This window comes from Empidonax traillii, unplaced genomic scaffold (assembly GCF_003031625.1).
Source record: "Empidonax traillii isolate 1590-97213 ecotype Southwest subspecies unplaced genomic scaffold, ASM303162v1 scaffold883:size360155, whole genome shotgun sequence".
Taxonomy (NCBI): domain Eukaryota; kingdom Metazoa; phylum Chordata; class Aves; order Passeriformes; family Tyrannidae; genus Empidonax; species Empidonax traillii.
The window spans coordinates 226,704-249,464 of record NW_020956076.1 but is presented as its reverse complement, the minus strand read 5'-3'; the positions used below and the strand labels follow the sequence as shown (position 1 = coordinate 249,464).

At 37.5% G+C, this 22,761-nt stretch overlaps 1 protein-coding gene across 1 annotated transcript in view; it reads left to right on the top strand.

Moving 5' to 3' along the window:
* CA8 (carbonic anhydrase 8) overlaps nucleotides 1-22,474 on the top strand; it is a 55,962-nt gene extending 33,488 nt beyond the window's left edge. Inside the window, exons 6-9 of the mRNA XM_027902516.1 lie at nucleotides 417-465; nucleotides 3,034-3,146; nucleotides 9,363-9,535; nucleotides 21,823-22,474. Coding sequence (XP_027758317.1) covers nucleotides 417-465; nucleotides 3,034-3,146; nucleotides 9,363-9,497 — 297 coding nt within the window. The 3' untranslated portion in view covers nucleotides 9,498-9,535; nucleotides 21,823-22,474. The remainder of the gene's footprint in view (nucleotides 1-416; nucleotides 466-3,033; nucleotides 3,147-9,362; nucleotides 9,536-21,822) is intronic.
* The last annotated feature ends 287 nt before the right edge of the window (nucleotides 22,475-22,761 follow it).

Below are 22,761 nucleotides of genomic sequence, written 5' to 3'. Positions count from 1 at the left end.
TCTTTTACATTAAATATGTCGAACCTGCTTTACTTTATTAAATGTTATGCACATTAGTTAAGAAAAAGCTCTCGTTGGCCCTTGGTTTTTTGAATTCATTTTGAATAAGGAATCCCTGAATTTTGTGTAGAGAGTTTCAAGACTGGGGCCTGGAAGAAGCCCAGGTACTAAAGACAGAAAGTTAACAAATTCATGAGATAACCTTAGAATTAAAATATAAAATAGAATAAAAATGTGTGTTTGTGTAGCTGCAAGGACAAATGCAATGATAATTAAATGGGAGCTCTTAATGAGGTAGCTTTGCATGGGAGTGCAGGGCTTAATGTTGTAAGAACACAGAAAGTGTTTTACCTCTCCATTCATCAGCATTTTAATAAGAAACTAGAGATGAGATTGATTTGTATTCATTTTTTCAGGGAAAGTCCAAAACAATACCCTGTTTTAATCCCAACTCTTTATTGCCAGGTAGGTGCCTTTGCTTACTTTCGCATGTGTGGATTACTAGCTAATTGGAAAGGCTGACACAATCTTGACCTAAAGCTTAGCCTAAGTTGCAAGCCTGAGAGTGTGTCCCATAAGCATTTTGCATTTTGCACCTAGTGGCCCTAACAGGGATAGGGATGAAGTCAATTGCATCAATTTACTGTAAATACACTTTGTTATGTTAGTGGGACATATATTGTCTGTGCACTGCTGGCAACACTGTGTTGCTGGCGGCACTGCTGGCTAGTTTTCTTGAGGATTTATCATCCCACCTAGAAGGGCAGCAGTGGGAACTGTCTCTACTTGGGCATAAAATAGGAAGTATAAGGCTACCCACCTAACAAGGTATTTTTTTGGCAGCGTCAAAAGACAGTGGCGTAATGCAATGAGAGTTGTGTAGCATAGAAGGAGTAGTGACAAAGGCAGGCAAATTCAAACTCATATAGCTGACGGTTAAAGAATATGAAGTAAGAAGTGTGACTTTTCAAATAATGCATTTCTAAAAACAAATGTTTCTACAGTTTGAGGAATCCATCTCAGATAAATTCTGTGTTACAGTGGCAAGATCTTTAATTTTTCAAAATAGCCCATATCTACATAAAAATACATTAATTATATCAAAACAATAGTGTCTAGGTTGCAAAGTGAGGTGCTCAACAGTTAGGAATTGCGGGAATTAAAGCTGCCTGTGCCTCTTCATGCGTATGCGTTATAAAACATCACCTAATTGCATGACCAGAATTTTTCTCCAGGACCGCTGCCTCACAGTTCCTGTTTGATGTTGATCAAGTCACATAACCCAAAATTTCCACAAGTCATCTCTAACTATGTGTTCCTCATTTTCTAGGTGCCCGACTTGAGATCATGGGGTCTGATTTGCAGAAGTGCTGAGTGCTTACACCTCCAAGAGAAGTCAATGGGAGCAGTGCTCTGACTGTATTAAGTGCTATAGAAAATTAACTACTCAGAGAAATCAGGTTCTAAGCATGTCATATTGAACACCTCAAGTGAATAGATGCATTCGACCTTAACTTCTCTGTACCTCAGTTCCCCAGCCTTAAAGTGTGGGGGTAATCTGTCCTTCCTCAGCATGCAAAGGTGCGGAAGGATAAATTAATTCACTTAATTCAGTTAAGCACTCAGACACTGAAGAAATGAGTGCACTAGAAATATGAAAAATGAAAAAATGTGGTCCTTCTTACAAGCAGGATTTGAGTAGCATGGGAAAAAGAAGACCAAGTAGAGAATGTTGTACTGAGAAATCCAAGTGTTATTAGATGCTTTTCAAAACAAAATCATCCATCTTTGCAAGTAAATGATAACAAATTTTCCAGAAAAACATACATGATCATGTAACAGGACAGTGTCAAAATGCATGCACAGGATGGGCTGAATTAATTCTTGCAGTTCTTAACTTTTGAGTATTGGATAATGCAACTTGCTGTCAATGGATTTGCTATGTAATTCCCTAGCTGAGAAAGAAAATTACACCAATAAAACAAAATTCATTCGCTGACAATCACAGGCTTCATTAGCAAGATTTAATTCTACTGTTATTCCTCTGACCTAGTAGTGAAAAGACAGTAGCAGGTTAGTTCAACCAAGCAAGTTTGTGTTTCTAGTCTCTCATTCTATCTTCCCCTTAACTCTCCATGCCACGTCTCCAGTCTCCTTTGTCTCCAGTTCCTCTCTAAGTTTATTTATTGTCCCCCCTTTTACAGTCAGGCAGTTTCCTTTCCATACTTCTTAGGCTGTATGGACTACAGAAGCAAAGGAGAGCCCTATGAAGTGCAGTTTGATTGGAATCTATGAGAAATTAAAATAATTAAAGTAATTAAAATAGTCAAAAGTAGATGTGTTGTATGTAGAATCAAAACTCTTATTGGACAAAACATTGTACATTTCCTTCATAGACAACCATTTATTCTAATAGCTATTTATAAAACAATAAATAAATTTATAAACTTAAAAATTTCTAAAATAAACCACGATTCCACCATCCCCTGTAAAATTAAACTTACTTTTCCAAAGCTAGGAGGCACCAGTGCATCTCAAAAAATATGTCACCAGAATTGCAAACTGTAAAGTTTTTCTTGAGCTTAATTTTCACTGACTTTTTCCTAAAAAACGAAATTACTACATCCTAAATGTAAAAGTCAGTTAAATTTCAATCACTGCAGCCCCTCTGCCTTCAAAATTGGATGGCTCTTGTGGGTTTTGACATTAACAGGAGTTCTTTCTCACAATATTACTTATTTGCTGTGTTAAAGAGTTGTGCACGTGTTATTTTTCGTATCTATGAGGTGGCATTTTCATACTTAAAATACTGACCTGCAGTGGGAATTTACTGTAATATAATGACCACAAGCTCATATGCATTCACATGAGAAAGCAGTGGACAGTCCTTGGCAGGTTATAAATTCACACCTTAGCTTTCTGCATACTAACTTCATCATTCAAGCAGGCCCACGGCTATCATAAGCTGTCATAACTGAGAGACACAATTAACTTCTAAATTCCACTAAAACTCCACGTTTCTTTTAATTTCAGACCCTCTGCTGCGTGACTACTGGGTGTATGAGGGCTCTCTGACCATTCCACCCTGCAGTGAAGGTGTCACCTGGATACTGTTTCGCTACCCTTTGACTGTGTCCCAAGTGCAGGTAACAGCTGTGCTTAAAGTGACCTTGGAATATGGTTATGAGCTAAAGGTTATAGCGTGCAAATATATATATCAGGATGTTACATCTGTTCTCCTTAAAGATCCCATTAGATCAGTACATGGCTTTTCAAGTAAAGGTTAAACCTTTTGAGTCACTGAAAGCAACGCAAAGGTCAGAGATGAAAAACCTTGTTATCATTTATCATCTGCATTTAAAGTAATTCTTTATTTAAGTGCAAGAAGAAGAAAGAAGTCAATGGGCAAAAGAAATTCAATTCTTTGCAATTGTAAGCTTTCAAATATCACTGCCTTTTGATGTTAAAGGAAAAAAAAGCATAGGAAGACACTATGTCCTTGAGAATGAAAAATGTTAACGTAGTACTGGACAGCTATATTGCATTGAACTATATTTAATTTATCTTGCTCTTTTTATATTAATTTTTATAATAAATGTCAAATTGAAACTACCTACTTAAATTTTATTTCACACGTATGTATTTAAACTGTTGTTTTTTTTTTTCTTAAGTTGTATCTTACACTCATGTGAACCTTTCTACAGAAAACATTTCAAATCTGTCTCCAAATAGTCCTAGTAAAAACAATTAAAACTCCTGATGAATATACTCCCACAGTCTGTGAATCCCAGCTGGAGGACTGTGGATTTAATTTAAGGGAAACTCTCTAGAATCCCTGAAGCTGAATATACTAATTTTCATGACCTGTTCTGAAACATGTACAAACAGAAGGGAAAAAAAGTATAAAAGGTGATAAATTCAGATTTAAATTATTTCAGCTTTAATAATCCAAAATTTTGGTAGTCATGCCAGCACAATATTTTACAAACCTTAACAGTTTAAAATTGGCAATGTTTATTTTCATATGGAAACTGAATTCTGGGTCTGATCATAGGATGAAAGCAATGGCTCCCAATAAGGTATTTGTATGGTTGCTACAACTTAAATGTATCCCATCATAAATCTGTTATTTATTTGTTTATGAAGGGGTAAATCTTGTGGCTGCTTACTACTGAGTAGATGGAAATAGCATTCTGTTGGCTTTATTAGATTCAGAATAACTTTTAAAGAGAGTGTTTATTTTGTAACTTGGCAGCTAATTGTTCAGATACGATATGGGTAAATAAGAGGACTTAATCAAAGGTACAATCAGGGGACTTAATCAGAGGTACAAAGTCCACAGCTGTTACACTGAGACATAGTATGATACTCCTAGTTGCAGATTTTGTAGTCTCTATTCCTTTTTAATCCAGTCAGTGCACAGAGGAGGGCACAGTTCAAACCATCCACATATAATGGGAGACAGCAAGAGGGTGAACAACGGAGGAATTAACTAGATAAATGCAACTTCAGTTAGTATTACTATGTATTAATTTACCACAATAAAACAAGATGTTAGAATGTGGTGCAAAGGGGATAAAACTCCTGAAAAAAATGTTGAGCCTGGGGGTAAGAGTGACCCATAGTGCCTGGGGAAAAGACTATGATTCACAGTCTTGACCTTTGTTAGGTGAGGGGTACCTGGTTTGTGTTGCTGCGTTACGTTGATGGGTATCAACCAAACCCAACCAGAATATTGCAGTGATGAAAGGCGCACAAGTCGTGAAGGAGCTTTTCCTTCCCAGTGATGCAGGGGAGATGTGGCACTGGAGCAGGGCGATAGATTGGAGCAGGCTTATGCCAGTATGACCCACAATGCTTTGTAGGTGTTGTAGATAAGCATCAATTAGAAAAAAACTTCTCACTAGTAGTTAAGATTGCAGCATTAAAGGAAAGGCTGTGCAGGAAAGACAGTTATTAAGAACATGAAGAACTTTTGCCAGGGCAGGATAAAAAATTAACTTGCATCAGATAGTGCTTTCAGATGTCAAGTAAAAATAAGTATGGGTAGAAGTGAGAGGAGGTGATTCCAGAATTCAAAGTTTGAAATGTCTCCAGGATGCCTAAAATAAGATTTTGGTGGGGCCAGAATATTTTGCTGTAGCTGAAAAATCCAGGAGTTTAAATTGTAATTCACATTTTCACTGCAAAGAAATACCTGGCCTCTTCTGTGCATGTGGGCACGAGTGCCTATGAGAGATTTCTTTTAATCACAGAATCACAGAATAACTGGGGTTGGAATGGACCTCTGGAGATCACCTAGTCCAAATGCCCTGCTAAAGCAGGTTCATCTGGAGCAGGTTGCACAGTAGAGATTAGAAATGCAAGGGCTTTTGCCTACGGAAAATAAGAGGATGTATGTAGGATATACCGTTTTGAATCATCCATGGAAAGCTGGTAAAGGCATTTAATTTTATTAAGCCGGCTTGTAGTATTAAAGCATAGATTTCAGTGCAAATGTATTTCTAATGGGTTTAAACACATTATTTTTTCATGTGTCATTAACTTGTAGAACTTTGTTCTGTGGGACACTAATGAACGCAGCTTATGAAACTTCAAGTGATTTATATAAATACTAGTACCATCTGTGGTTATAGATGGTAAGAGACAAATTCAAGGCTTTCTGTTTTCATTTTTCAGGCCATAAAATAATCAAGTTCAGAGTGTCAATAACAAATAAAGAATAACAAAATTCTAGTACGGAGAAGATTTTATTTCCTTCCTCTGATGAAATTAGAGGAGACAAGATACTCACTCCCATTCTCATTTTCTGTAATTAACATAACAAAATTGATTAGCTTAACAAACCATGGGTCACAAGGGGGAAAAAAATGAATAAAATTGCAATTAAAATACATCATCACATCTATGTATTTTCACATTTTCTCCTTTTGAAACAATGGAGAAATAACAATTTTGGGAAAGGCGTAATAGGTTATATGAAGAGCAAAAGAGAAAGCCATGACTGCAGCATCCAGATGTGCTTTCCTGAGGTACAGTGCTTTTTCCTCACTGGAAGTAATTTTCTTTGACATGAGTCTTCAATTCTATCAGAAAGCATTTTTCCTTCATGGGTTGTTCTGTGAGATCTGGATAAAGTGTGCAGGCAGGTCTTCTCCTCTGGAAAATAAGGGCTTTGCAAATCTGGTTCCTGGGGTTTTATTGTTGACTTCAGTGTAAAGGAGCTTGTCTGCAAAGCTGCACTCTGAAGTACTCTTGTTGCGTATGTCTGTCCTTCTTTTGTGATTTTTATCATCCTCACTTGTCTCACATTGAAATATACAGCCCAGCCCAGAAAAAACTGTATTTTTGTGAGATCCTTGCCCGTGCATGTACACTGCTGAAATGCGGTGGGGGAAAACAGAAAACTCCTTCCTATCAGGCCAGTAAAGGGCAGGAAATTATTGAAAAAAAACTTGCTCACGCTCCTTTCCTCTATACTTTTAAAAAACGGGGCTTTAGTGAATAATATGCTTTGTGGTTCACTGAAGCCCAGAACAAGTACTTTGTCTAAGCCACTCAGAGTGGAGATTTTAAACAATGATGCAGCAAGGAGCTGTCGTTCTGCTGTATTCATTGTCAGAGTTAACTGGTTTTCTACTGAATGGTGAGGTCTCTAGTCCTTTTGTCTACCTCATTCAGAATCAAGACCTCCTAAAGGACAGAAACAGTACTAGCATATGGAGCTGGAGTGGGAATTGTGCAAAATTTATGCAGTCTGTGAAATACAGCACTCAGAGGTTCTTAGTATTCTGCGGACTGGGAAGGAAGAAGGTTCATGTTCTTGGGAGGTGACATGGAGGCATGTAAAATTTTCAAGCAGAAGGGTAATGCTTTTATACCTCATATAGAAGAAATGTTTGTAGAAAACATGCAAATTCTTTGTTTTGTGTGTTCCATTCTTCAGTGAACATGTAAGTGAAACAGAAGAATGGAGTGTTCAGGATTTGAATACAGGAAGTGGTAAAAACATTCTACAAAATATAAACTAGATGCTTTTACTTAGTAGAAATGCGACTGTTAACACTGTGGATTTGCCTCTTCATTGGTTAGAACTTGATCCTGAATTTCAGTGTGAACAGGCCTAGGTCATTCTTAGTGTCTTCTGGACATGAGAAGAACTTTTGTAAGTAACTATTCCTGGTAAAAGTATGTGAAGTAAGCATGAATAAGGGTGTTTGGCCATGTGCCTCTAAAACACCTGTTTCATTGTCAGTCCTAGAGGGTGTATTTCAGAACACTGACTTAGGAGGGGTTGGGAGGAGATGGTAAGTAGTTCCACATGTGGCAAAGCAGAATGAGTAGGGCACACATATTGCCTTGTCTTGTGGAAATTTAATAGGAAAAGTACTGTCAGCGCACTAGTGTCTGTTTCTCTCAGAAACACTTCTCTTAAGTGAAGCAAACCACCACGTGTATAGAGGGTCTCTGTCATGGCAGTCTGAAATATGGAATGAAGAACTAAACAAGGAGACTGGGGATCTCAGAAGCAATTCCCCGCTTAGAGCAGGGCTAGAATTCCTGACTTCCCTAAAGACTAAAGAGCAGGCATGGAGATCAGGTCAATTCTACTCTTCTGACTGAAGAAACTGGAAGCTACTTTGTGAGAAGTACCTCCTGGAGAAAGATTTCACTGTGGGGACTGAGATGGGGTATTTGTAGTTACAGTTAGGAGACAGCTCACAAATGCCAGCTTTGCAGAGAGTCTGCTCTTCCCTCTCCTTCATCTGTGCTTGTTTGAAGTATCTCATTCTCAAAAGATCAAACAAAAGCCATGTTTTTGTAAAATGCTTCTTCCTAAACTGCAATTATTTCAGACTTTCCAGAGTTGATTCAGATGGTGAAAGAGGCTACCTTTACAAAAATCCCTTCAGTGATTAATCAGCACTTGAGTCCTGAAGACTTTTTCAATTCTAAGCCTGTAGTGAATCTGTTTTCAGCTTTCTTTCAGTAAATAGCAACAACAAGAATCTTCCAAAACAGGATTCTGCCTCGAAAAGCACTTTCAAGGAGCTTTACAGTTCATTCTCCTTTTTGTCTTTGCAGTCCAAGCTGTTGCCTTATATCTCAGCTGCCAGAAGCTGTGTGTTGATTCCCAAGCACACTGTTTTTTTGAGGAAAATGAAGCAGAGCAGAGCTAGCCTCTAAATCAAGTAAATAAGTTTATATCAATTCTGCTTTAGAGTGGAAAACAACAATGAAGGCCGTTGTCTTCCGGGTTGCAGTAAGAATGTATTCTCTGCAGGCAAGATAGTAATAAAATTGTCATTACCTGCTGTTCAGTACCTAATTTAATTTAATTCCGGAATCACACGTTTTCCTTGTAATCCTTCATAGAATGTTTTTCATGGAGAAATTACCTCTACAATACCTTAGATGTCTAAATGATTATGTACTGCAAAGCTCCACTTTACTTTTTCTGTATCTTCAGTGTCAGCTTAGAGCTGAACTGCATAGTGAGGCACCAAAGGGTCAGTAAAAGTACAGAGGCTGAGGTTAGGGGAGTCAACCATCAGGTACATTTCAGGTACATCAGGTACATTCACAGTTAAGACAGCTTGTGAATATGTTTAAGCAAACCAAGTTTTTATAGTAGTTGTAACTACTGACTTAAAATACCAGACTCCTAAAGACAACACTGTTGGAGAATAAAGTATAATATTGCTGAGATGTGCATTGGTTTTTCTCAGTTCTTTATCATGCAACTGCTCACGTTCTACCCTACACCAGATCACACTTAGAAAAATCTAAAAGGATTCTATAGGCCAGAAACATATTTGTTTTGGCTCAATTGAAATATTTTATATTTAGTTTTTACTGTATTTGACTTTCTAAGTACCTACATCTGCAGATCTTTTGAAGCAGTATTTTGTTTTGATTGTAAAATCCTTATTTTTCCACATAGAATGTCAACAGACATTTTCTAAAGCTAAGAATCTGTTCAGAATTCTTCTGGTTTAGAAGATAACAACAGTTTCAGGCAGTAAACAAATCACTAGGAGAATTTAAAACCAATTTGTAGTCAACCAAGTCATTCCCGAAATGTACTTATTTGAAGAACACCGGAATGATTACTCTCAATGCAGAACTGTAAGGTTGATTCATAGAATGTAATCTGCAATGGCTAAGAAGGTCATAGATCCTGAAAGAGGTGCTGACAGCTATTTTTAAATGTTACTAATGTACGTGGACCCTAACATATAGTACCTGAACACTCCCATTTTCAAAGCTGCAGAATTGACTGGACAAGCATGATTTTGATCATTAGTCCCATGGTGAAGAATGTATCTCAGCTTCTTCATGTCTGTTTTTATGTCTTTCAGATAGAGGAATTTCGAAGACTGAGGACGCATGTTAAAGGTGCTGAACTTTTAGAGGGCTCTGATGGAATCCTAGGAGACAACTTCAGACCAACTCAGCCACTTAGTGATAGAATTATCAGGGCCGCATTTCAGTAGCAGAAGAGTAAGAACATCAGTAGTAAATCTTTAGTCAGGTAAGTAAAAACATAGTGGAAAAATCGAAAATCTCAAACAATTTTCATAGAGGAGATTTAGCAAAAGGAGAAAACTAGCTGAATTAATTTTGGGTAAAGTTATGATACATTGTCACAACTATAAATTTTGACAGTGTAATGTTCTATTTTATCCGATGGTATAATAGTTTGTTTATGTTGTGGTTTAACCCCAGCTCACAATCAAGCCATAGATGCTCCTTGCTCACTTTCCATTGTTGGGATGGGGAAGAAAATAAGGAGAGTAAAAGTGAGAGAACTTGTGGGTTGACAGTTTAGTAGGAAAAGCAAAAGCCATGCATGCAAGCAAAACAAACCAAGGAATTCATTCACCACTTCCCATGGTCAGGCAAATAGTCAGCTGTCTCCAGGAGCTGGGCTCCATTACAAGTAATGGAGATTTGGGAAGACAAATGCTATTGCTCCAAATGTCCCTCCCTTCTTTCTTCTTTCCCTTCATCTACGTGCTGAGCGTGTTTCCACATGGTACAGAATAACTCTTGGGTCAGTTGGGGTCAGCTGTCACAGCTGTGTCCCCTCCCATCTCCTTGTGGACTCTCAGCCTGCTTGCTGGTGGGTGGGATGAAAAGCAGAAAAGGCCTTGACACTGTGAAAGCCCTGCTCAGCAGTAACTGAAACATCCCTGTGTTATTAATACAAATGCAAAACAGGGCCCTATACTGGGTACTGCGAAGAAAACTAACTCTATCCCTGTCCAAACCAGGACAGGTTACTATTAGGTTCTTTAGTAGCTGGACTATAGTAAGAGATTCAATGTATTGGAATATTTGTATTGACTTCATAGGCAGTGAATCACCACACGCAGTTACATCACAGCTACTTTTAGCTCTAAATTTCTCCTGCTGCAGATGAAGAGCACAGTATATATAGGTTATGGGATATAATTCCCCAGTTACTGAGGTTTACTGGTTGATTTCTTACTGTGTTTTTAGAAGACCAGGCATTGGTGGACCTTCCCAGTATTATCTGTTGAAAAACAGTGTAGTAGTTCAAAGGAGGCTTTTTTTTTTTTTTTTTTTTTTTAAATCTCTTCTTCCTGCTTTACAATGCTGTTTTTTCCCAAGACTGAATCTTGGGCAACTCTAGTGAAGATATAAGAGGAAACTAATTAATTTCTCATGGCTAATTTTTCTTATTTCATTCATCAGAGTAGTTGCTGCTTCTTTTCAGCCTTCATTGGCTCACAGAGCAAGAATTTAAGGATAAGAGCTAATATGCACGTGAACCTACATTAACCCTACTTCAGTTATTAAAAGCTCCCATGTCATGTTCCCCCGGCCTCTATCAGTTAGAAAATAAATTCCCTCAATGCTCAACAGTTACTCCTAAACCTCATTATACTTAGTTAATCAATGTTTTACTATAACAAAAAACCTGGCAATGAGATTCATAGAGAGTTAAAGCCCAGGGAAGTGTTTGAGTCACCATCCCTGAAGACATTTAAAAGTCATGCAAATGTGACACTTAGGGACATGGTTTAGTGGTGGACCTGGAAATGCTGGGTTGATGGTTGGACATGATGATCTTAAAGATATTTTCTAAACTAAACGATCCTGTGATTCTAAGACAAATGGTTAGTTGCCTTGAAAGTAGTGAGTCAAGGCACCAGCATTTATGGTTGATTTTGAAATAAAATGGCCCCACCTTGATACAAATAGTAAGACAGCAAATCTGGGATGTCTTTAAGATAAGAATGAATCTGTTCTATTGCTTCTTTTAACAAGTCATACTGCTTTTTAGCTTAGTAAAATTTTTCATCTACTATCTACAATAAATTTTATTTTAATGATAAAAATATTGGTTACTCCCCATTACCCTGTTTACTGTTGGAATCCATTATATAAAAGCATCAGATTTTCTAACTGCACATTTCTTCAAAGTTACCAAATAATCAATTCATCCGGAGTTTCACCTGGAAGCATGCTGCTGAAAGCTTATTGATAAATATTTTTGGGTAAGGACGTGTATTTGTACATAAAATTCTTGCTCTTTCGATGTGATGAGTGGAATTTAGTTCACATCAGTCTCTGTTTTGTAGTTAAGCCTCTTCAGAGCATTCTCTGAGTCCCAACTTGATATGAAGTTAATAAATAATCAGGCAGAAGAACTTGTAAAAGAGATTGATAATTTTGTGCTTCCAAAAAATGGATCCATTAAAATCAAGTGGGAAGATCATCCTCCCTTCTGCATATGATAGAAGTTACTAAATGAGCTAGGACAGTGACCATCAATTTCATGGTCTTTCCATACAGCAAAAGTATTCAAAACAGTGTATGCATCTAAACATTTTTTAAGTAAATGTTTTTTTGTATTTTATAACTGTATTTAATATCTGCATCCTAGAAGTTAAACAAATAAAGCGACACCTTGATACTTTTTTTTTAATATTATTTTCTCATTCCCATATTTAATTTTGAGCACATCCCTAAGCCCAGTTCTCAATTACATGGTTTTCTGCAGTCACCAAATGTTGTCACTTTAATCTTGAAATGGATGTTTCAAATTCATCCCAGCTTCTGCATAAAAATTACTTGAGAAAATCATAGCAATATTAAAGTGCAGTTTTTCTCAGAGAGTGAATAATGCCCTCAGGCCAGTGCAGGTAATTCAAGTGTGTAACAGTGAAATTACTTGACACACTGAGTTTGAATTTTAAGCATGAAAGAGTTTCCTTTACAATGCTGGAATTGAAATGTAAAAATTTCCCTTTTGCTTTCATGTTTGAAATTTTATTACATTTGTCAATACTTGTAAAGATTTGTTCTGTATAATAAGATTTATCTTGGCTGTGCTTCACAAAATAATCTGCAGTTTTAATTCCCAAATGATGGAATTTTTAATGTAAAATAATAGTCCTCACTCTAGGGTTATGCTAATTGTGGACTCTAAAGCACTGAGGAAGAACTATGACTCCTGGCATTGTGTTGCTCACAGAGGAAATGACACTTATCTCTCTACACCTGATTGAATTATTTATCCAAAATTCATTTGGCCAGGTCTTCTTGGTTTTGGGTACATCAGTACAAAAAGGCACTGATTTCACTATTTATCCTTGCTGTTGTGCTTGGAGACCTGAAAAAAATGAAGTGTAAAAAGAAATCACATGACATTGTTCCCCTTTATTCTACGCAAAGAGGCAGAAAGGGAAGAAAACAACCCTTCTTACTTTGTAGTGGTTTACTCACACCTCTCCAGGAGCAAGGTGTTGAGGAACAGTAGCTCCTCACAGAGACCTCAGACATCCTCAGAAAAGACACCTTCCTTCATAGGAGTGAAGGAAGTCCCTTAAGCTGAAACTGCTGACATCAGCTGAGTATTGCTATGAAGACTCAGTAGCAGATGGGGAAGTTATAGTTTGCAGGGCAGCATCTACTGTGTGATCCAAGAGGAGCATTTTTTCCTTTCAAAGAGAAGATGACCTTATATTTTAAACCTCTGGTATGTCTTGGATATTGCAATTACAGCCACATTGGTAGGCTTCTTTTATGACACAATCCCCCTCTGCCAAGGCTGCTGGAGCTCCTAACAGTGAAGTTATCAATGTTGTTTCTTATTCCAAGCCAGTGTGGTACATTTCACTTGAAGAACCTTGAGGAACATTGGTTTGCCATGACCTCGTCACTCTGTCAGGGAAAGGAGGAGACAAATGTTTCCAGAAGTGTTATATACACAGGAGGAGAAAGAGGTTGTTTGAAAGGTCTAATTAGTTTTGACTGAATCAGAATGCAGGCTCTATGCACACCACACTCCCAAAGCTTCAGAACATCTGCTCTTCAGCCTTAATTTAAACCTTGGCAAAACTGAACCCTTTGTGGCTTATGATCAAATGGCATATGTCGCTCTTTGATTTAAATTGTTCTATTTTGTTGAATTAGAGGCAGAGTTGACACAAACATGGAATATCATGATGTGTAATCTCAGGGAAGAATTGATTTTTTTTTTTTTTTTTAATGTTCCTCCATCCTGGGAAAGCCCAGGTCTCAAAATACTCCTTTCCAATTCTAAAACCAAGTTTGGCCAGGCTCTAAAGGGAGCCTTAAGGAGGACAAAACAGGTAGAATTCTGTAATTTCTCTCCTCTCTTTAACTCAATCAGATTTAGAATAAGTTTTCTGCTCTCTGGTTGGCCTCTTTTGGCTCTGCTTTGTTGCTAAAAACAACTCTCTCTCCTATAGCCTGGGGTTAAAGAGTTTTTGGAGTCTGTTGTGTGGGTGTTTTTGAAGTGCATCCCATTTACATCCAATTATATGGCCTTTACATCCTTTCTCTCCTGCAGTTGTCAAAGTTTTCACATAAGTTTCTTTTGAAAAAGTAATTTTTTTAAATTTCTAACCTTTTAACATCATGTCCAATAGTGAAAGAACCAGTCAGGTGTTAAAGAAGTTTGGAGGGAAATCTCAGTACAGATTTGCTTTCAGACATGAAAGGTGAAAAAACTCAGTTCAGCTTTAGACAGCGAAGAACATTACCAGAATAGTTTTGCAAGAATAAAAGAAAGTTTTTTTTCAGAATAACAGAATAGATGTGATTGGAAGGTGCCTCCAGAGATCTGCTGGTTTGATCCTCTTCTCAAAGAAGTGTTCACTCCTTTGGGCTGTCAGGGCCATGTGCAGCTAGGTGTTGAATATCATGAGGATGAAGACTCCTTAATCCCTTTAAGCAACTTGTACCTGTGTTTGACCACTCTTGCAGGGAACAAGGTTCTTAATCTTAAATGAAATTTCCAGTAATTCAATTTGTACCCATTGGATCTTCTTTCACTGGATGCAGCTGAAGAGTCTGGTGCCATCTTCTTTTTCTCCTTAAGTATTTATATACATTGATAAAATTCCTTTTGAAACATCTTTTCTGGGCTAGACAGTCCCAGCTCTCTCAGCCATCCTTTTATGACAGGTGCTCCAGTTGCTTAATCATCTTTGGGACCCGTTGCTGGTCTCCAGTATGTTTCTTTTTCTCCATGTTTCTTTTGAACTGGGGAACCCAGAACTGCACCCTGTGCTCCAAATGTTCTACCAGTGCTGAGTAGAAACGAAGGATCTTTTCCCTCCCCCTGCTGGCAGTGCTTCTCCTGGTGCAGCCCAGGAGGCTGTTGGCCTTCACTGTTGCCTGGTTGCACTACTGACACATGTAGAACTTGTTTGCGAGGGCTCCCAGATCCTTTTCTGAAAGAAAAGAGAAAGGATAACATTGTGACTTCCTCAGTGTTAACACTAATTTTTTTGATACTTCCTGCTTGACTCAGAGCCCTTGCTATGGGCATCAAGCTACTTCTAGACATTTTCAGATGAACTTGGAAAAAAGATTTGCAGTTCTTATACAGCAGAGCTTAACAATGGGGACAACAAATGCTACCACTCCTAAAAATAAAATAAGAAAACCCTTACATCTTCCATTTCATTAGAGGCTATTTTTTTCTTGATAATTTGATGCCTGTCTGACTATTTCTCAGTACGTGATTTATGAGTTTTCCAGCATACTGTTATTTTGGGGCTTGCTACCTTTCCTAATGGATAAGTACTTTTCCAGTAGGGCTTTCTTCACTGAAGATGGTGTCCTCTGTGGTTTCCAGTGGATTTTTCACCCCCTCTTTAATCCTTATTAGTTTACATGTAACTGATTGAGAGACATGCCTTTCTCCTCTTTTACATCAGTGGAACAGCTCTATCTGTGAATGAGCAAGATGCCTGATTTCAAACACTTGAATGTCAACTTGAATTTGTAATGATACTGAACTCAGGTTGGCATGCCTACATGTCCTCATCCATTTATGAATCAGAGTGTATACGCATGATCCCATGCACAGAGTAGGTAAGTAGCATTGCTCCTATTTACCAAGAGGAGGTCAAATAACTTCCTGCTACTGAAGTCATTGAAATCCGTGAGATTCTTTCAAATGAAGACAGTAAGAGCTTTTTCTAAAAAATAATTTGCTAAAATAATATTGAAAGAATGATTTTTAAAAAAAGTGATAAACTCTAATTTGGTTTCCACTGAACATAATTAATAAACTAAAGAATTTGATCTACAGTGTGTTGTCCTGGAAGTCCCCATCCCAGACACAATTTATTTTATATTCTTAAATAAAGAATTATCCTAAAAGTGTGATGATGGCGTATGCCTATTCAGTCTATTTATATGTATATTTCACTAGTTCTCCTGAACATTTTTGTTTGTGACTGAGTCAGAAACATCTGAAAAAGCATCATTTTTTATATACACATTCATACATACACATTCATATTTGGTAGACCTCAGATTGTAAGTAGCTGCAACTTTATCCAATGTCCTGTAAATTATGATAGCAGAAATTAATTCAGATTAAAAACATTCTTGATATAGTTACCATTTTCCTAGTTGTACATTCAAGATTAGAAGAAAAAAAAATGACATCATTAAAATTGCAAGATTTTGCTAGGCCTGAGGAACAGGAAGGAGTAATTTTGGCTGGGAGGAACAGAGACTGCATGCCCCATTCTCTGGAAACTTTCTGAATGATAATGAGAGGTCTGAGCAGACAAGCAGCAATTGGCATAACATTAGTTTCAGAGCAAGGAGAAAGGGAAATTGGATGACTGTAACTGATGCATTTAGTGAGTGGATAGTGCAAATTACTTGCTTTTGAAGATTCTAAGCAGCTCTTGTGGCAACAAAACTGTGTTGCCCTTTCCATAGGACATTGAAGGTGGGATCAGTGTTGCCAGTGGGAATGAGCTAGTACTAAAAATGTAGTGGTGCACTCCCCTCTCTATGGAATTGCAAACTGTACGATAACATTGTAGAATATGAAGGGTCATTCAAATACAGAGGGAGCTGCACCATGCCTCTGAGAAATGGAAAGCGTGATGCAATGCTATGGTCTGTATTTCTCTGTTTAAGCAGATCTCAATTAACTTTATATTTTAATGGGCATTTACATTACCAATCTACATGTCTTTACTCTCAGTTTACCAGTAACATTTGCAGTTTGTAAAGTTTGCAAAGAAGTTACTCTGCAGAAATTCTGACACTTGAGGATTTTATCCTTTCCTGTTGTGTAGATCCAGAGCTGGAGTGAGCTTTCAGCAGCCATGCATCATTAGGTTATTATGACTGTTCTTATCTTTTTCCTGTTTAAAAAAACCGAAAACAACTCAACACAAAGATTATCAACTGTAGTTCTTTAGAAATGCAAACACCAGTTTCCTAGATTTGATGAAATATGAGTATGCTGATTCTCAGGGAGTGACTTTATATCAGTTATTGTTTGTCTTCATAAGTTTAGAATTTGTGCTTAAAAGGTGGTTGGTTTAATTGTTAAGTTTCAGTCTTTGAAAGAAACTGAATTTCATGTTATCAACAAAACTAATAATTGTTCTTCTGTGTTTAAGATCTTATGTATAGTTCCCAACACTCCACTCCACTTCAGAGTACTTGAGAATGTGTTTATGCTTGAGTGCGTGACTATAGGTCAGAGGGCCAAACACTTTTGGCTTGTGAGCCACCCTCTAGGGGCCTACTGGAAACAAACCAAAAGTTTTGAAGCATTCAGGCAACCAAAAGCTCCAGGAATGGCTGCAAGATGATGCCTTTTCAAGTTGTTTTCCACTACTTCATGGTAATAGCAGGGAATAGGGTGTGTACTGAGATTGTAAGTGAACCCTATAATGTCAACATGATTTTTTTTCCCACTGCTATGTTTCAAATTAGTGAGTAGAAAAAAACTTTTTATTGCTTGCGTGACATACCTCTGACACAGGGGCCAAATTTAGGGACTTGGTAGCCAGAGACAGCCAAGAGTCATAGACTAGTCACTGCTGTAGTACGTATTTATGCTGTGTTCAGGCCAAAACATCAGTATAGGGAGTGATCAAACCCTAAATGAGGAACAAAACCATTCTGAGTTGTAGCTGTTTCCAGAGTTAGTACTATATTGGAATTGTCCTTGTTCAGTTCCTTACTGAGCTCTCCTTAGAAATATACGAATTGTGTAGAAATGGAAAATGGTCAAAATCCCTAAGCATGTAAAGAAGAAGCCAAGAAGAAAGATATTACTGTGCTTCTTTTTCAAAGCTAAAATGTTATTAGGTAGCCTAGGAGTCAGATCTTTGCTTATGCTTTAGGTAATTCATGCTGACAAGGGCTCCCAAACTTCGTGACCCATGGGTCTCTATCAGCATTACACATTCTTTGCCATTCCCAATTCGCTGTTATCATCAACTTTTCATAAAATGAGTTTTGAGAGTATCATTTCCAGCTGCTTACCATAAACCATGTTTGGTTTGTACACTGCTACTGCTACTTGGGAACTGATAATGTAGCCAGGACTGCCTTGTCATAAAAAACACCCTCATGACACGTTTATTGGCAGCTGCAACACACAGGTTAGAGCCTGAGCGAGCACACACTGAAACTCTGGTATGCTATTTTCATATATGGTTAGAAAAGCTTTGAATTAGTGGTGAGGCAAAATGGTAGGAAGCTTAAATCATCTTTGATAAAGCTTCACCCATTTTTAGAGAAAGAGATTAGTGCATGTGAAATCTAATGTAACAGGCTCTCAAAGGTCAAGAATATTAGAAGGGTGTACAGGTATACGTGTGTCTGACCAAGTCAGAGAAGAAAGCCTGCAATATGCTTTCCTCCATCAGTAATGTTATACATGTTATGTACTGGGAGTTCACTATGTTTCACCTGTATGAAATCACGCAGGGAGTTTTAAGCAGAGCATTACTACTGCATTGAAAATGAAGATCCAGGTAGGCACAGGTCCTTACTCTTGTTGGAAGTTTGAATTCTAATTATTTGAATCATAGAATCATAGAATCATAGAATTAACTGGGTTGGAAGAGACCTCTGAGATCAAGTCCAACCCTTGATCCATCCCCACTGTGATTAGATTATGGCACTCGGTGCCACATTCAGCCTTATTTCACATGGATGACGACAGTGCAATGAACAGCATGCAAACACACTCTTGCTAAGCAGACAACCATGTTTTGAAAACAAACAGCAAACATAAACTACCAAGTTATTTGGGTTATTGAAAATGTTTTTTGCAAGTGATAATTGCCACTCAAGGAAGAGTGTGCCAGCAGTGACTGTTGTTAGTAAAGTTTCAGGAATAGCATCAGCGTTTATGATAGAGCAGTGCTACAGAGAAAAACTTGAAGATTTTACTAATGCTTCTGCAGAGCTCAAGATAAAGGTACATTTTATTAGATAGATGTAGTTAATGCCCGCAGTACTTGATGTAAACTCCATAAATTGTGGCCTCTTCTTGGAAGAAGTGCAAAGCATTTCAGGAATGGTAAGATTTCATAAGGTAGTCAGTCCTCTTTTCTGAGACACTCTGAATCCATGCCAGACTGTACTAGCAGGTGCTGTTTTTTGGAAGCTATAGGGTAATGGTAATGTTTAGTCAGTATCAAATGGGTTTTAGCACCCATTTCTTTTGATTTTTTTAAAAATTCTTTTACTTTTTGATTTATCATAGTGTTAAGGAGGAGAAGGCAAGATCCTTTTATAAGGAAACAAAATAGAGTCATTTTGTGAACAATTATGATAAGGAATATGGTAATGGTGGAATAGTTCTCCAAAAAGCAGATTGACCACTTTTAAGTAGCAGAGTATAGTTTTTGATCTTGTGTAGTGATCTTGACCTAAGGCTGCTGCAGTGGGGCATCTTACTTCCTCCTTATCAGATGGAAAGATATATTATTCTGGCCATCATATTTAAGTTCTCTATAGTCTCTTTATTTGCACTTTCTCAACACTTTTGGAAGACTTTAAAAAATAATCCTTTTCATGGAAGTTTTCTTATATCTTCTCTTTTAAATAAGTTCTCTCTATTGCTATAGGAACATTGAGATCTTTGGTTCTTAAAAATATAACAGCTTGGCCTTATCTTTGCTCCTGCTGCTCTCCCTGTTTCTGAGATAAAATTTAAAGCCTTGCATTTATCCTAGTTTTGTACAAAAAAATTTTCTCTGTAAGGAATAGAGGTACTTTGAATTATTATATGAAAGAAATAGATACAAATTTTCTTGGAAACATAATTTTTTTTTACATTCTGACACTGATTTCTGAATTTTGATTGACCTTGTTAATATTTTTTTTCTTTTTTTAACCAAGTGTATTGTGGTAACAGCTCTCAGATTTTGCAGGTATTTACACTTCATGGCACTGATCCTGAAAGACTTCCTTGGGTAATGGTTTTCTTATCTGTAGAGAAAATTAGTGGGACCAGGAGCAGTGAGACTCTACTTAATAGATGTAGTACTCAACCCAAGAAAAGGAAATTTCAGGGGCAGAAATATAATTTATAAAAAAGCAAGGTATCTAGGCAGTTTTCTGATTACAGTACGTTAATTGTAGCTCAAATATTGCATTTCCAAAAACTTTTCAACAGAGTAAGAGGAGCAGATATCTTCATATCTACACAAAACTTTAGCCTGAGTAGTGTGTCACTTGACCATATATATTGTGGAACAGTGCTATTTATTTAGCATGGTCAAAAAATTACTGTGAAACAAGAATAAATGGTAAACATGAATAGCAACACTACCAATATATAGAATCAGTCTTTTGTCAGACAATACATTAAGTATTTCTATAACAAACACATCTGAAATCTTCAGACTGGCTTGTAATTAGGCTTCTTTCCAAAAGTAATCCATTAATACAGTAGCTACCCAAATCCCAGTTCAACTTAATTTCACTGACTTGACTTTTGGACTAAAAGCATTAAGCTTGAACTAGCTAAAAATGTACAAAATGTGCATTCAATTAAGGAGTAATTGGATACTCAATCACCCTTACATCACACCAGGGATTATCCAAGAAAGAAGCAAGATACTACTCACTGCAGTGTATAAAACAGTTTTCTTAATTAGTTTAGCACTAATTGAGATTGAGAAAGTGTCACTGTGTCACATCATTAGTTTGCCTATATGGAGCCTTAAGATCACAGAAGTGTTGGCTTCTTTCAAGCTTTCTCGGTCAGATTTTTCAGTCTTAGTCACTGATCCAGTACCTGCTGACCACGCAAATGGAAGCCTTGTGTTCACTTCAGCGAGTGGGTTGGTTTCCTGTACCAGTAGCCCACTGAAAAACATGCCAAGAGTTTTTCCAGAGATGAAGAATTGTTATTATTACTCTTTTTTTTTTTTTTTATGTACACCATCATACCAAACCCCAGGAAGGACTGAGAATCCTCTATGCTATTATATAGAGTGTGACCATGACTAAAATGAGCTGCTGTGTGAAGGACTTAGAGCCTCCCTTAGAAGGCAGCTTGTGGAAAGTTCTTCAAGTGGACCATCAAATGGTGTTGCTGCCAGATGACTTTTTTGGGGGGTATTGAGTGACAACCAGGGAGCCCATGCAAATCATGACACAGATTGTGTAGGCAAGATTGATTTCTTAGCAGTGCTGACGGTGGCTGACAGCCTCTACTCTCCCTTCCTCTTTAAGGAAATGAGTGGGAACTCTTTAAAATATGTTGACTCTTCCTTGTAGCCCCAGGTGATTATTTGCACCCAAGTACTTACAGATTGTTTGTGTGTATGAACTGAGTTACAGTTAGCACTAAAATAACCTTGGGGGGAAAATTAAAAAGGAGATTATTAGTACAACAGAATGAAATGGTTTGGCACTTCTGAACTGAGAGCATTGGAGCAACCTGAGCAGCTGATTTCTTAAGGTTATGCCAAAGCACATGAATATATGCTTGCATGAAATTGAGTATTGATTAGTCTCTGCTGCTAATGAATAAGAATATTATTGCCATTAGAACAAATTGGGTGATTGCTTTCTGTCTCTTGAGCCCATCTGACTCCCATAAGAGCTGGGTACTCAGCACTTCACTTGGTAGGGCCCCTAAAACAGTAAATGGTAAAAAATTCTCTGTGACTAGTGTACTTTTCTTCCTAGTTTACTGCCATGCACACCACGTTAGAATCAATTACCATATTGATTCAGTAAGCCAATTGTAAAACTTTGGTTTGAATTAATAATTTTACCACTGCATTTAACTTTGCATTTTTACTACCATTTCCTCCATTGCTAGTAAATCTTCCAGCACTGGCTTTACCCTGAAAGAGAAGAATCAGGACCATTATGTCACTAAAGTATATACCCTGAAACTGCTCCCACCTGCTGTCATGAAATCCCAGCGTTTAGTTTTCCCTGTCTCCCTGGCTGGACATAAACAGTCTTTCAGACCCACTGTGGAGGAATTTCAGTAACATAATTGTTCCATTCTCTTTTCAGAGAGGGGGAAGACAATGCTCCCACAGTGCCCGCAGATGAGAAATGGAAACTTTCTGAGACTGCTGCTTCAGTTGAACCACAAAGCCTGTATTGTTTTCTTCATCTAATTCAGCCTTGATAGACAGCTGTGACAGTTGGTCTGTCCACATGGTCCAGTGAAATTCTGTGAATGGGGCTGTACATTAAAAGAAGAAAACACGTTAAATCTTCCAATTCTCACTGTTAATTATTTTTAAATGGTAGTTATAATTGCTTTTATTGTTACTTTGCCATAGCATTAAATAGTTATCTGTGATCCAAGTAGTACTGATTTTAAGCTTGGTATGAATGCTAGCATGTAGAAATACTCATTATTGTTTTGAATATTAGATTAAATTTTATTCCATATCATCTCTTCTGCTATCAGTAACTGTCCTTTCTGTAGAGGGGAGGTGCGTTCTATAAAGCTAAGAAAAACATTGTTTGTTCACAAAGAGTATTATACAAATTCAGATTTATTTTTCTGGCAGAAAGGAGTACTTCTCTGCCAAACATGTACGGTTAACATGGTTTATCTGAATAAAGCTGAATGACATTTGCATTACTAGGAACCTTACTGAAATAAAGGACAGTTTGGAACTAAGGAATATAACAATAAAGAGAACTGTCTGGATTATTTTGCACTTGGTGGGTCATGGAACTTTGCAAAGAAGGGTTTTGTTCAGGCAGAAAATTATCAGCCTTTGTTCTCCTGTGAATTATGACAGTTCCATTTGTTCTTTACATTGCTGAGGATGGTGGTCTGGGACCTACTCTGCATGTTCTGGGCTCACTGCACAGCATGGGGATTGCAGTGCTGGGCCACACATGACTTACCTGACAGAGAAGACAAGGCAGTGGTAGTCTAAACTAGCTAATCAAGCTCATAACTTCTAATTGCTGCGAAACACCAAGATCTGA